This window comes from Carassius carassius, chromosome 38 (genome assembly GCF_963082965.1).
Source record: "Carassius carassius chromosome 38, fCarCar2.1, whole genome shotgun sequence".
In the NCBI taxonomy this organism is placed as follows: Eukaryota; Metazoa; Chordata; class Actinopteri; order Cypriniformes; family Cyprinidae; genus Carassius; species Carassius carassius.
Window position 1 is genome coordinate 29,614,664 of NC_081792.1, and position 15,417 is coordinate 29,630,080.

The window sequence follows — 15,417 nt, forward strand, 5'->3', positions numbered from 1 at the left end:
GCTCAAAGTCTCAGTGCATTTCATGTGCTCCAGAAATAATAATAACTTGGTTCCTTAAGCATGCTTTATTTTTCTCATATTAATTGAATACCTCTATATATTGGTATTACAAATCCACCAGTGTTTATGTGTATTTTACTTGTTTGAACCGCAGTGGCATCTTTTTGTCATGGTGAACAACACATTTTGGTTGTACAGACGTTTAGAGAAACCTCAGTATCTCATTGGAGTGATTTTATCTCTGTGGAGTGATTCGTTTGTCAGGTCAAGCATAATGTATTTGTAATGCGATTCTCAGTCATGCTGTTATGTCTGTAAGTGCTGTATAATAGCACTGTAATATATGATAAAATATATCAATGGTGTAAATGATCTCATGATTTTATATCTAGCTATATTGTTTTTATTTTGTGCAGCAGATATATCAATGCACACATCTGAGTGTAAGAACGCTGCGTTGAAATGGAAATACTATCTTTTGTTTAAAAGAAGCAGCCATGAATTAATTGTTCACAAATTGTTATAACATGTATTTACAAAACTGTTTTATTCTAAGAAGAGTGAGCAATTCTGAAAAGGTATTAATGAAAAAACAAAAGTGCAATGATTTTAAGTGTAATTGATTTAAAGTTGTTGAGTTTATGATTGTGAGTAATATTTTCAATGTACATGATAATATATTAATTTACATTTAATCAGCAGTCATTTAAGCGACAATGCTGAGAAATATAGGAGATACTTTGACTGTGATTAGTAAAAGTATCAGTATAGAGTACCATTACTATGTGGTGACCTCTGTTCTTACTGTGTCTGAGAGTTACTCATATGTTGGTTAAAAGTTTAAACAAGAAGCTGCTAGAAAGTCAGATGATAATGTTTAATGTTTGAGATGAAAGCATTGTGATGGGTTTGCTTCACTGAAGCTTCATCTGGAGATATTGCATAAATCCAACTCTCCTGACAGCAGATGTGAGTGTTTCGTCATCGTTCACTGAACTGACTCACATGTGGCTCACACATTGATTGTGATTCTAAATTAAGGAATCTGTGTTTGTGTGGAGGAATGAGGATGTTGCACAAGCAGTGGACAGTGTGTTTGCGTTGCCCTGAAACTTTTGCAAACAGTGCCGAGTTCTTCAGATGACTTCCAGATGAGTGTGTGAGTAAGAGTTTGTGTGCGAGAGAGTGTGAGTGCTTGAGTGTGCGAGAGAGTATGAGAGTGAGTGTGTAAATACATAAGTGTGCGTGTGTGAGAGAGTATGAGTGTGTGAGTGCATAAGCGCGAGAGAGTGAATGCGTGAGTGTGCATGTGAGAGAGAGTTTGAGTGTGTAAGAGTGTGAGAGAGTGAATGCGTAATTGTGTGAGAGATTGTGAGTGTGTAAGTGTGCGTGAGAGTTTGTAAGTGTGTTAGAGATTGTGAGTGCATTAGTGTGTGAAAGAGTGTGAGTGTGCGAGAGACTATGAGTAAGTGTGCGAAAGAGTGTAAGTGTACGAAAGAGTGTAAATGTGCGAGAGTGTGAGTGTGCAAGAGTGCATAGGTGTGTGAGAGAGTGTGAGTGTGTAAGTGTGTAAGAGAGTATGAGTGCGTAAGTGTGCGAGATAGTGAGTGTGCAAGAGAGTGTGATTGCGCAAGTATGCGAGTGTAAATGTGCGAGAGAGTGTGAGTGCGTAAGCATGTGAGAGAGTGAATGCATAATTGTGTGAGAGATTGTGAGTGCATTAGTGTGTGAAAAAGTGTGAGTGTGCGAGAGACTATGAGTGTGTAGAAGAGTGTGAGAGTGTGCAAGAGAGTGTGAGTGCGTAAGTGTGCGAGAGAGTGAGAGTGTGCAAGAGAGTGTGAATGTGAGAGAGAGTGTGAGTGCGTAAGTGTGCGAGAGAGTGTGAGTGTGCGAGAGTGTGAGTGTGCGAGAGAGTGTAAGTGTGCAAGAGTGTGAAAGAGAGTTTGAGTGTGTAAGTGTGCGAGAGAGTGTGTTAGTGTGCGAGAGATTGAGTGTGAGAGAGAGTGTGAGTGTGTGAGAGAGTGAATGTGCTAAAGAGTGTAAGTGTGCAAGAGTGTGAAAGAGAGTTTGAGTGTGTAAGTGTGCGAGAGAGTGTGTTAGTGTGCGAGAGATTGAGTGTGAGAGACAGTGTGAGTGTATGAGAGTATGAATGTGCGAGAGAGTGTAAGTTTTCGAGAGTGTGAGTGTGCAAGAGAGTGTAAGTGTGCGTGAGTGTGAGTGTTCAAGAGAGTGTAAGTGTGCAAAAGTATGAGAGAGTTTGAGTGTGTAAGTGTGCGAAAGAGTGTGAGTGTGTAAGTGTTCGAGAGATTGTGAGTGTGTGAGAGAGTGTAAGTGTGCAAGAGTGTGAGAGAAAGGGTTATTGTGTAAGTTTGCGAGAAAGTGTGAGTGTGTCAAGTCAAGTATAGAACAATATAGAATATCTGTAGTTTTTCATAGTGTTTCATCTGTTGTTCTATCTACTGTTCAATGACAGGTATAATAGTAACACTTCACAGTCTCATTTTTTAACATTAATGCCTTAACAAACATGAACTAACAATTAACAATATATTTTTACAGTATTTATTACCCCTTGATAATGTTAGTTTATAAAAATGTATGTTCATGTTATTTCACACTGCATTAACTAAAAGTATATGTTAGATCTTAAAAATACATTAGTAAATGTTGAAATTAATGTTAGCTGCGAAGTATTGTTCATTGATTGAGTTAATTTATTTAGCTATTGAAACCTTACTGTAAATTGTTAGCAAGATTGTAATCCCCTAAACAGTCCGGTTGCATTTGATCTCTGTCTATCTCATGCACACACACACACACGCACACACACACACACACACACACACACACACACACACACACACATTCTCTCTCTCTGTGTTTTATAAATGTTAGTAAAGTTAGCTCCCTTTGGGTGAATTAATGACTTCAAGTGAGGAAAACCAGAAGGAAATGTTGTAATCCAAAGAAAGTTTCTCTCTCACACACACACACACACACACACACACACACACACACACACACACACACACACACACACACACACACACACACACACACGAGCCATGACTGTGAGAAGCTCCATATAAGGGCGTGCTGATGATGTCATGCTCTCATAGGCGTCTTCAGTCCGTCTCATTGTTGAGTTTCGGAGCTGGAATGTTCAGATCAGTGACACACTGAACACCAACAGCACACTTGAATGACACTGACCAGGTACGACATACACACACACACACACACACATGCAGAACCTCTGACTGCATATAGATGGTCTTTGATATCACATTATATATGAGATGATTTTAAATGGGTGGATTGAGTTCTAGTGGTAAAACTTCCATTGCATCGAATCTGATGTAGAAATGAGCAGCATTAAGTGAAGATCATGTTCTGCCGGGATGATGATGATGATGAGTCTGTTGTTACATGTCTGTATAATAATAGTGTTCACATGTTCACATGTTGGCAGAATCACTGCATGTTCCTCCATCCTGCTGATGATGTAGATGTTCATCTGTTCGTTTAGTTACTTTCACCAAGTCTTAATTTTTATGCCGGGTGCTAGTAAATTAATAAAATGAGCAGATTTTTGGAAAAGGATGAGATTATAATTGTTATGAATGTGTTCCAGTTGCATACTGTCATTAACGTCAGTCCTGTTATTAACTTGTCTTACATACAGTTATTATCTCCAGTGCAAGTATCTGCTGTTTCTAGAAAAGTCATTTCTGAACTTCACCTCACTAAACTGACTGATGTTTAGATGATGGAAATTTATCCTGTTTAGTTTGTCACTGACGTGTTCTAGCCATGGACACTTTTTAAGTGTTTTTGTAAACTGCTTTGTCATTTAATGCATGTTTAGTTTGCTGTTTTTGGGTTGTAATAATCCCTGCACGAGCAGCTCCGTCTCTGGTCTGCTGCTCTCTGGTGGACACAAACACTTCTGGACTCCACAGAAAGAACTTAAGAGGAGTCTTTTATTTTGTATTGCTTTAAAGATAATTTCCTTAAAAGTTGTTTAAGGATCAGCATTTGAAGACAAAAATGCTAATTCTGTTAAATGAAAGCTCAGCAGCATTCATTTTTTCGCATTGACACACAAAACGTTTGTAACATTCAAATCTGAAATCCAGTTTAGTTTTGCAAGTTCTCTAAGATCATTTTGATATTTCACACACCCTTATTCATGACATTTAAATCCTTCTCCACAGGCTTTTCCAAGTCTGTAGTAAAGTATTTTTTCCATAGATTTTTCCTTACTTTTCTCTGTAAAAATCTGGACTCTTGGGAGCGAGTCCGTTTCGATTGGGTGGTCCAAGGTTAAAACAGGGAAGGGAATGAGCATTTCTGATTTCCTGAGCTGCTTTTAGGCTGTTGGATGCTCACGATGCTGCATTCTGATGAAGTCAGGATCCTTTCTGCTTTCGTTATGTTTTCTCATCAGCGCCATGTCAGATCGATCACATAGTTGTCTGTATATTGTATAATCCATTGTCTGTGGTTAGAAGATTAAATAAACGAGAGTCCCAGAACAAATGTATTTACATGATCACCGAAGATGTGTCATTTTCACTCGGGGGGCTGATGGGAATCATAGATTGTGTCTCAATTAGCATATTTCTATTACAGGAATAATATGCACTTCAGTGGTGGGAAAGTACAGTACGGCAGCATTAGGACTTACTACCACGCCTTAACATTTCACCTTTATTGAAACCATTGTCTTGAACTGTTTGTTTTCGTATCTAGCTAAATTCATTACACTTTAAACACACATGCATACTTGAAAATGCACTGGAAATAGTATAGTATCCAGGCACATTTGGCATAATGCATTCAGTGCGCTATATTCTAGCACTGCATACTATTTAGTAGGGTTAATACGTAAACTCTGATGCAGTGATTACATAAACCTATCATGCTGTTAAATTACAAAGAAATTTTGCATCAGGATTGAGCTTATCAGGCTGTTCAGATAAATAAAATAAAACTGCTCAAGGTAGCTAAATAAGGATAAGGATTTGGTAGTATGATCTAACACATGCATCTTGAATGTATTATTATTATTATTATTATTGGCATTGTGATGGCAGATAGTGGCAAATGCTCACTACAGCATTTGTGAGCAATTAGCACAATAGAGTTGCAATCTTACACACTTACATTTTTTGGCTTTCATTTTCCTCTGTTAAGAGTGAACCACAAATGTTTAATGAAGTCACAATGTAAGAGGAACTCCACAGATATTTTCAGCATCTGTAGTGAGGATGGCTGGCTGACCGCTTTATGAATGTTCAGTCTGTAAACCAGTGCTGTAATCTCATAGAACTCACAAAAGAAGACTCTGGAGCTTTGGTTGTTCAGTAGAACACTGCACTGTGATTACAATGCTGTATTTTTAGAATCTTAGTTTCACTTATATTTTATCTATGTTGTTATTTTCATCTTCTGAATTTTTAAATATATTTTCCATTACCTTTCAGACACACTTCTGTATGAGGTGGTTTCATACGCCTTGTACTGCTGACATCATCCTTGTCCACTGCTGGTTAGGAGCCTCTGAAAGAGGTTTTGTTTATATAGACAGTAATGGTCTTTGGAGGAGGGGGAATTCCTTAAAATATAAAACCACAGAGGGAAGGTGGTGGTGTTCATGGGTGTGGGGGGAGAGACACAGGAACCCCCTTATTAAGAGTCTTTTTCCATATCCACTCTAATGTGCCTTATATTAATGTAGTGCAGATTGGCAGCTGTGTCCTGTAGTCAAAACACCCTCCACCGCTGGCAGCATTTGGGAGCAGGGAAACTCGCGCCAGTCACCATGACCCCACTTTCTGCCCGACTTTGTACCTCTGGAACACACACTGCCCCACTTTTAGTCTACAGGGTTTTGTTTTCCTCCATTTATCCTCATATGGCATGGACAAACACGGACATGAAGGTTCCCAGTTGAATACCAGTTCAGTTAACTTTCACTTTAAGACCAAATGTTTCTAAAGTCAATGCAAAATTAAGGTTTGCACAAAACAATTACAACAAATGTTTAAAATGTCATGTTTTGAGAATTCCCAGGTTTCATATTAACAGTCTTTCCATATTTTCTTCTCTCTTCCCAGACTGAAACTGCTCATTGATCAGGAAAAGACATACCAGGAGAGAAAGGAGGAAGAGAACAATAAGAAAGTCACAAATCTGAAGGACGAGCTGACCAAGCTTAAATCCTTCACACTGCTAGTGGTTGACGAACAGCAGCGGCTCGCAGAGGAGCTGACCTTTCAAACAACGAAGGTCCAGGAACTCCAGAATACTGCCATTCAAGCCCAAGAGGAGCTGAGCTCCACCCAAACTCGGCTGCAAGAAGAGGAGAACAAAGTCCTTCGCTTGGAGGAGGAGTTACGCAACCAGGCCTGCCATTTCCACCAAGAACAGGAAGCCATGACTGCCAAACTGACCAATGAAGATGCCCAGAACAGACAGCTGCGGCAGAAGCTCTCCGCCCTCAGCCGACAGTTAGATGAGCTGGAAGAAACCAACAAGACCCTGCACAGAGCGGAGGAAGAACTGCAGGAGCTGCGGGATAAAATGAGCCGAGGGGAGTGCGGCAACTCCAGCCTAGTATCAGAGGTGGAGGAGTTGAGGAAACGAGTGCTCGAAATGGAGGGAAAGGATGAGGAGCTGATCAAGATGGAGGACATGTGCAGGGACCTCAACAGAAAGCTGGAGAAGGAGTCGAGTCAGAGCTGTAGCTTGAAAGCAGAGGTGGACAAGTTGAATCACAGAATCATGGACCTTGAAAAGCTAGAAGACGCCTTTGGGAAGAGTAAGCAGGAGTGCAATTCACTGAAAAGCAACACAGAAAAAGAGCGGACCATGACTAAACACATGTCCAATGAACTAGATGTGCTGAGAGTCAGAATCAAAGAGCTTGAAGCTACCGAGGTTCATTTGGAGAAGACGGAGCTTGCGCTGAAAGAGGATCTGACAAAACTGAAAACACTGACTGTCATGCTGGTGGATGAGAGAAAAGCCATGGCCGAAAAGTTAAAGCTGATGGAGGAAAAAGTGCAAAACAGCACTGGCAAACTGCAGGCAGAACAAGACAAAGTCAACACTGTCACTGAAAAACTGATCGAAGAGAGCAAGAGAGCTCTGCGGTCAAAGGCCGAACTGGAGGAGAAGATGTGTATTGCCACTAGGGAGAGGGACGAGCTCAAAGCTAGGCTGAAAGTAGAAGAAGAGAAAAACAGTGACCTTCAGTCCAAGGTCAGCATGATGAAAAAGAGGCTTCAGTCACTGGAAGCAGTGGAAAGAGAATTATTGAGGAACAAGGTCAAAGAGGAGCACACAAAGAGCCCAGTTCCTTACCACTACCAACAAGAAGACAACAAAGTGAAAGATTTGACCCAGGAAGTGGAGCGCCTCAGGAGGAAGTTAAAGGAGGTGAAGGTGGTTGAGGGTGATCTTTTGAAAACTGAAGATGAGTTTGAATCCCTGGAAAAGAGATATTCCAATGAACAGGAACGAGCAAAAGCCTTGATGGAGGAGCTGGAGATCTCCAGGAAGGAACTGTCCAAGTTCCAGTTGGCTGAGAAAGAGGAATCCAACCAAGAACATATACTGTATAAACGTCTGAAAGAGGAAGAGGCCAAATCCAGCCATCTCACTAGAGAGGTTGAAGCCCTCAAAGAGAAGATCCATGAGTACATGGGCACAGAGGAATCCATCTGCCGATTGAACACAGACCACACGACCCTACAGAGAAAACTCACCCAGCAAGAGGTCAGGAACAAAGAGCTGGCCAGAGAGATGGAGACCCTTACACGAGAACTCGAGAGATACCGCCGCTTCAGTAAGAGTCTAAGGCCGGGCATGAACGGAAGACGTTTCTCAGATCTCCAAGTCTCCACAAAGGAGGTGCAGACAGACCCAACAGACAGCCTATCCCCAAATTACAAGAACCTTGTACCAATGGAACGCGCCCTGGTCAATGGAAAGCTTTATATGGAGAGCGATCCGGAGGATGAGGTTAATTACAATGAGATCAACCTCACAAAATGCACTCCTTCACACATGAACAATGTCAACAATCTTAACAACAACATGAGAAGAGTCAGAGGCCCTTTTCTTAAGACTAGAGAAATCCAGCATCCAATAAATGGCACGACACAACCGAGACAGAACGGTAATCACGTTCAACAGGGAGACCTGTTCCTTGCACAAAGTCCTGGACAACCCCTCCTTATCAAAGTGACCCCTGACCACGGGCACAACATGGCAACTCTTGAGATCACGAGTCCCACCACAGAGAACGCCCAGTCCTATACAAGCACAGCGGTCATCCCGACAAGCGGCGCTCCTCCAAAACAGCGCATTACGATCCTCCAGAACTCACCAATCTCACCTTCCAACAAGCCCAAGGGTTCTCCTCCTCCTCCAGAGAGTCCATGCAGCCCAGGCACGCCTGATCGCTCCATGTCGCCGCTCACCATGGCAGCCTATTCGCAAACTCTAGCTTCGGAGTCCTGCGGATCAGTGAGCCCGGACCGAGCCATGTCGCCCATTCAGATTGTGTCCGTTACCACCGGAAGCCCTGACCGGTTGGAGCCGATAGAGCTTGTGGGAGGTCATACGGTTTTCCGTGTGAGCCCAGAAAGGCAGAACAGCTGGCAACTGCAGAGGTCCAACAGCTCAGGTCCAAATGTCATTACCACTGATGACAATAAAATCCATATTCACTTAGGGAGCCCCTACATTCAAGCTGTAAACACCACAGCCAAATCCATCCCATATTACTCCCTCGGGCCGGAGCAAAGGATTCCTGTGCTAACCAGTGGCACTCCAGCCAAAGGCAACAACAAAATCACAAGCAGCATTGTGATAAAGCCCACATCCAGTCCAATCTCACGACCCTCACAAATTACAGTAAGTAATATCTGTGACTGACCCAGACTGACTAGTGTTAGATTAGTGACCCTCCCCTGATCTCCTCAGCCGGCACCATGACCCTCAGATCTGACCGCAGTAGCAGCTAACCAGTGCAACTGTTGTTGGTTTGATTTGTTTGTTTCTGTTTGATTAATACTGAGATGTTTATGTGCATGATATGTACAATGAAAGCAGAGAAAACAACACATAACGAGAAAACAAGCTCTTGTGCTTTTTCACTTCACTTTGAGGTTAAGTGCACTTACTGTTTTTGCTAGATAGCAAATGATCCTGTACCATTAAAGTTCACTGATTGATGTACAATTGCATTTTGGGTTTATTTTCCATTTTCCACTCACTTTTTTTCTGTTAATAATTAAAATGAGAATATTTACATTAGCTTAATCTAATATTATTTTAGGTAGCGAGAAACACATGCACATTAAAGCAGAGAGATGTTTATGATGTAATACTGCATGATTTATTTGTAGAAAAACATTTTAATAGAAAACATTCAACCACTAATAAGATGTATAGTATTACGTTTCTGGGGTACATTAACCGAATCAGCTCATATAATATGAAATTGTGAGGTAAACCTCACTTTGTGATCATAAGTTAAGAAGAGGAGAACACATCTGCATGAGTTTGATTTATTGTCTGATGTCATATTTACTGGCCCGGTCCAAAACACCACCATCATCCACACTTCTTTCATGATATCATGGAAAACATCACCGTCTGCATGACCATTTACTGCTGCATGAGATTTGACTCCAAAGAAAAAAAACATTAAAGCTCTGCTGTGTGTTTAAAGTTAAAACATTAATTTGATGAGTTTGCATGCACTGGTCAAAAATGATGAAAAGTTTTTGGCAGTAGTGTATTAAAACTAAATAGCCATCAAACACAGTAACATTACAGCATTGTATATATACAGTCTTTTTAATAAATCGGAGCACATGAGTGAATGAGCACTCGTGAACATGGACTGTATAAAGCATTAAAGGGATAGATCACCCAAAAATGAAAATGTGATGTTTATCTGCTTATCCCCAGGGCATCAAAGATGTAATTGCCTTTGTTTCTTCAGTAGAAAACAAACAGAGATTTTTAACTTAAAAAACGTCATCATGTAATGTAAGTGAATGGGAATCATGGCTTTGAGAGTAAAAAATAAATAAATAAATACACAAACCAAAACAAATTAAACTCTGCGGCTCGTGACGATACATTGATCGGTCTCGGATATTCTTTATATTTGGTATTTATTTCTATACCTCTGATTCACTGCAATGTCTGAACCGTCCTGAGCTTGTTCATGTCTTCTTCTTCTTGCTTTACGGCAAATCGCAGACTTATAAACCAATGGTCCATTTGAGAGCTAGGTGGCGGTAATGCACTTATGAGTCTGCGATCCGCCGTAAAGCAAGAAGAAGAAGAAGACACAAACGTGTTCAAGACAGTTCAGGAAAGAAATTGAACAGTATTTATAGTTTTTTACATCTGATTCACTGCAGACTGATTGTTTCATGCCTTTACACGCCACGAGCCGCAGTGTCAAAGCTGTGATTCCCATTCACTTACATTATATGACTGACAGACTGCAAAGTTTCGAGCTAAAAATCTCAGTTTGCGTTCTACTGGAGAAACAAAGTCACTTACATCTTGGATGCCCTGGGGATAAGCAGATAAACATAAAATTGTCGTTTTTGGGTGAAGTATCCCTTTAAATTGATTCAGGCTGGAATTTGTGCCGTCTGGAGTGTGTATCCTCTGGTTGTCTGGCTAAACAAACTGCTGTTCATGGAGGGCTTGGGAACAGCTGTGATTATGAAGTGAGACGATGTCTCATCAGCCCCGTTAGTGAATCACACTCAAACACACACGCACTCGTTTAGCTTGAATCGATGCAGTATGTGCACTAGAGATGACGTGAACCTCGTTACCAAGAAACACAAATGACATGTTGTGCCTGATGGGACTGAAGGAATCATTTCCTCATTTGAGATGCCTTTCGTGTGATTTGATGATGGTTGATAGGAATATTAAACACAGACCTAACCAGACACACGATTACCCAGGGTGGCTTACTGCCCTTAAAGTTGGTTTAGCTGATTTTTCACCTTACAAGTGTGAGACCAAGTTTAGGTTAGTTTAGGCTTTGGTTAATGATTAATCAAAAGAGTTACTTGGTAAAGAATCTCAGATGTAGCAGCATATGTGACGGGAAGCCTTCAACGTTATATAACGTTAATAAAAATGTTTCTGAGAGTTCCTTCAGAAGAAAAGGATTGTTTGGAGGCGGTTCTCTCAGCGGTCCTCTGAAGCCCAAACAAAAGCCTTGTTTAGTTTCTATGGTGACAGCAGCTGCAGCGCCACTGGTCTCTGGAAGCTCCTGCTCGTACCACACTTTTAATTAGCGGTCATTATGTGCATCTACATGCCCTCTGACTCCATCCGCAAGGGTTTCTGCTGCGTTACTCGAGGCCGAGAGCACAGCGTGACACACATTTGAACATTTTTCATGTGTGACGCAAATCTGCAGTTGGTTTGGTTTTGGAGAGCTCATTTAGAAAGTTCTGTGCAGACTTCTGGAGGCTGAGAAACATCTCCAAATCCACTGCAGAAGATTCTGAAAGACTGAACCAGCCCAGCTAACAGGGTTATGAACAAACGCTCTTCCAGTAACATTAATGGAACGTTCATTCAAAGTTATCTGAACGTTTTTCAACTGAAAACATTATTTATACATCAGTTATTGAATGTTTTTCTGAAACATTCAAAAGTAACATTCCCATAATGTCTGAAAACGTAACGTTTAACGTAATGTTGCAACATTAACCAAGAAAACACATTTTCATACATTAAGTAAACTAGAGAACATGTAGAGATGTTCGTAACTAAATAGGAACGTTAGCCAAACGTTATCAGTACATATTCCTGTTAACTGTATAGAAATGCATTAGCAGATGTGCAGCAGAGGGAGACTGTGACGTACTTCCTCAGCTCTCCTGCGCTGACGTCACTCTCTGGAAGAGCATTAGTGCTGATCGAGCTGAAATAGATCCGTCACACAAACCTCAGGAGACGACTGCAGAAACACTCGTCTGTCTGCACTAAGCCTCCTGTCTCTCGCTCTATCTTTCTGAATAACTGATCCAAACAAAAATACATCTCACATCGACACATTCATCATTCTCCCTCCACAGACTCATGTCAGAATTATGACAAGTAAACCATTTGTTCGAAGCCTTCTTGATTATGTTCTTGCGCATGTTTGTGTGAGAGCATGAAGTCTGGTGTGTCCTTGTGTACTGGAGCTGATCGGTGTTTGAGAGCGCCACCTTCTGGTCAACTCAGCACCATACACATCTGTCTAAACCTGTCTCAAATACTGGTGGAAATTTATATTTCGTCTTGAAATGTGGTGAATATTTCTCATTTGGGGTGAAGAATGTACTTGCAAAGTTTCGACAAACAGACACGATTTGGAAAGGCTGGACAAACCTTGTCACGACTTTTGTGTTGCAAGTCAAATTCAGTCTCATTTGTTTTGAAGCCATTTGCCAAAAATCAACACTTTGAAAAACATTGAAGAAACTGTTTTTATAGCTTGTCAAACACCAAAATATTAAATACATAATATTCAAGACTTGCCTATTCGAGGTTGTTTTCGGATGTTAGTTTTTGTATCTCGATTACTAGACTCTTGCAGCACTGGAAAGAAATGTGAGAAACCCAGTTACTCTTACAAGGGTTTGAGAAAAAGAGAATATTATAACAAAAATAAAGTGAAAGTTCAAATTGTATATTTATTTTTTATTTGTGCATCTGATTTTGAACAAAAAAATATGTGGGTCAAATTGACCCCTTTACACAATAGAAATAGCACAATAAAAATAGATGGGAAATTAAATTATTACATTTCTCACATATTTTTATTTTTTTTTTCTCTGACAATAGAGATTTTCTATTTTTACACAAGTCATATAATCTATATAATCTGTATTTGTAACTGCCAGAGCTGGGTAGATTACTTACAAATTCTAGTTAGATAGTAAAGTAATTCATAACATTACACAATTTAGGTAATATAATCGGACTACTTTTCAATTACTTTTGACTTAACCTTGTGCCATATTAATATAAAAATGCAAAGAAAAAGAATATACTGTACATTCATTGTAATTAACAACATAAGGTGTATTAAACATAACATTACATCAAGGTTTCCCAAACTGGGGTTCATGAATTTAATATAAAGCTAATAATGAATTAAATCAGAAAAAAAAGACATTTTAAAATAACATCAAACTAAATAAAACACCTACTAAAAAATGCAGTATTTTGTTTGTTTACCTGCATGTCATGTGACCACTGACCAACATCAGTGAACCACCAACACTGAAATGTGATACTTAATTATTAAAATATTTATGTTAAGATCTCAGGGGTTCTTTGAGTAAATATATTATGGTGAAAGATGAAAAAAAGTTGAGAATTCCTGCATTACATATAGATAAGAAATAACATGAATTTGTGCATTTTAATGTGTTTGAAAGACAAAAGCCTTCCAAAGACGCAGTAATATATGCTTAAATAACCCACTGAGTGATAATTCAGATATGTTCATCAGTAGCTGAGACACTTCTTGAATCCATGTCCACTAAACTGAGTCTTTCTCTCTTTGGCTCCTGACAGATGCCTCTGGAATCATTCCGGCGTCCTGGACCCACCAGGATTCCCAAACCCAAAGGATCAAACAGCGCCGTACAAACCCCACTGAACTCTGGGAAATGTGTGTCTAACAACCCTAACCTGAACCAGCCAACCAAATCATGAGAGAAGCGTCCACACGCCTGAGCCGTTTCTGTTTATTGTTTAGCTTTATTTGATCACTTTTGGTGCTGTAACGACACTCTATATCCAGCCGTATTCAGAAGTACAAAGACACTGTGATTAAAAACCCTCATCTTTCACTTTATGGTACTGAACTTTGCTCTCACTCTTTTTCTTTTGACAAAATGTGATTATTCCACTCATTAGATTGGTAGTTACCGCTGTTATGGTTTTGAAGCAATAAGTATTTTTGATGTATGATATCTGCATGTTAATAAAAGACCTTTTATATCTTGCTCATCAGTTTAAAACACAATTATTGATTGTGATTACATTAAATCATTATTTGGCACCCGGACTTTAAATGTAGGTAGAGTTCAAATGAATTTAAGCTCAAATGAAAGCCTTAACTCACAGTTTAGTCGATCCTGAGCTTCTACAGCACTGCACAGACGTCAGACCAATCAGATTGTCGCCTCGCATCATAGAGCCAATCAGAGCGCACGTACGGAAGCACCGCCTGCGCGCTAAATGTTGTGGGCGGGGTCTGGCGGATGAATGAGTGCAGAGCGCGCGCTGTCGGCGCCAAACAGAAACTTTCCTCCGCGCTTCATCGCTGTTTAATGATTTGTTTTATTGATGTTATTCAGATTTTTTTTTTCTTTAGTTTTCATCGGTGTTTTGAATCGCGATCCAGAAGGTTATTTTAGTTTCACGCTGAAAAACTGAGAGTTTATCGCGCGATTCGTGCAGGAAGAGAAGAAAGAGTTTAAAATGGCAGATGATTCTGATCAGAGATCAGTTTTAATGGAGATCCCAGAACCACAGGCCAAGATCACAGGTGAGGACATCTTCATCATCTTCATCAACTTCAGGGTCTCAGTGCTGAAATTATTAAATCGGTCGCTGCTGGGATTCGGTAATATTTCAGTCCCTCAAACTTTTAAAAGTGGTGTTTCACTAAAATGAAGCTTTTTACAAGATCCTGGTAACCCCATTATAATGGATCAAAAAATAAGAATCGTATTTAAGTAAGTTTTAGCCTAACGTCTTACATCAATCATACACCAACCATTTTATCATTTCTCTGAGAAAATTATTAACTAAATGTGCAGTGTCTATATTTTTTTATCAATAACGTGAGCATTTATTTATGAATTTTTTTATTCTTATATATATATATATATATATATATATATATATATACATATATATATATAATAAACTAAAGAGACTTTAAAGTCCCTCAGTGTAGACTCTAACACTAACTATTCTACGCCAATAAGTTAATGATCCACTCATGTGTGACATCATTTATCAGAAATGACGTCATTCAGGTCTCTTTAAAGCTGAAGTAGGTAACTTTTGTAAAAATGTATTTGTGAAACCTGTCATTATGTCCTGACAGTAGAATATGAGACAGATAATCTGTGAAAAAATCAAGCTCCTCTGGCTCCTCCCAGTGGTCCTATTGCCATTTGCAGAAATTCAACCGCTCCCGGTAAGAAACAACCAATCAGAGCTGCGGTCCGTAACTTTTTTTGTGTTCAAGATTTGATGATAATGAAGGTCTTGTGTTTCCACTGCTGTATTTCCCCTCATCGCTGTCCTTCATCTCAATCTTCATAAGTCCTCTTCCTCCCG

At 39.9% G+C, this 15,417-nt stretch overlaps 2 protein-coding genes across 3 annotated transcripts in view; both read left to right on the forward strand.

Annotated features, from left to right (window-relative positions):
• Window positions 1–14,069, forward strand: part of LOC132119762 (filamin A-interacting protein 1-like) — a 47,685-nt gene extending 33,616 nt beyond the window's left edge. Inside the window, exons 1-3 of one of the 2 annotated variants that reach the window (XM_059530001.1) lie at window positions 3,188–3,216; window positions 6,123–8,928; window positions 13,636–14,069. In XM_059530001.1, the coding sequence (XP_059385984.1) occupies window positions 3,203–3,216; window positions 6,123–8,928; window positions 13,636–13,776 (2,961 nt within the window). In that variant the 5' untranslated portion in view covers window positions 3,188–3,202 and the 3' untranslated portion in view covers window positions 13,777–14,069. Of the gene's footprint in view, window positions 1–3,187; window positions 3,217–6,122; window positions 8,929–13,635 lie in introns of those variants that run through there. The other variant, XM_059530000.1, reaches the window with a different exon arrangement.
• Window positions 14,070–14,299: 230 nt separating this feature from the next.
• Window positions 14,300–15,417, forward strand: part of LOC132119763 (uncharacterized) — a 5,797-nt gene continuing 4,679 nt past the window's right edge. Inside the window, exon 1 of the mRNA XM_059530002.1 lies at window positions 14,300–14,614. Within this exon, the coding sequence (XP_059385985.1) occupies window positions 14,548–14,614 (67 nt within the window). The 5' untranslated portion in view covers window positions 14,300–14,547. The remainder of the gene's footprint in view (window positions 14,615–15,417) is intronic.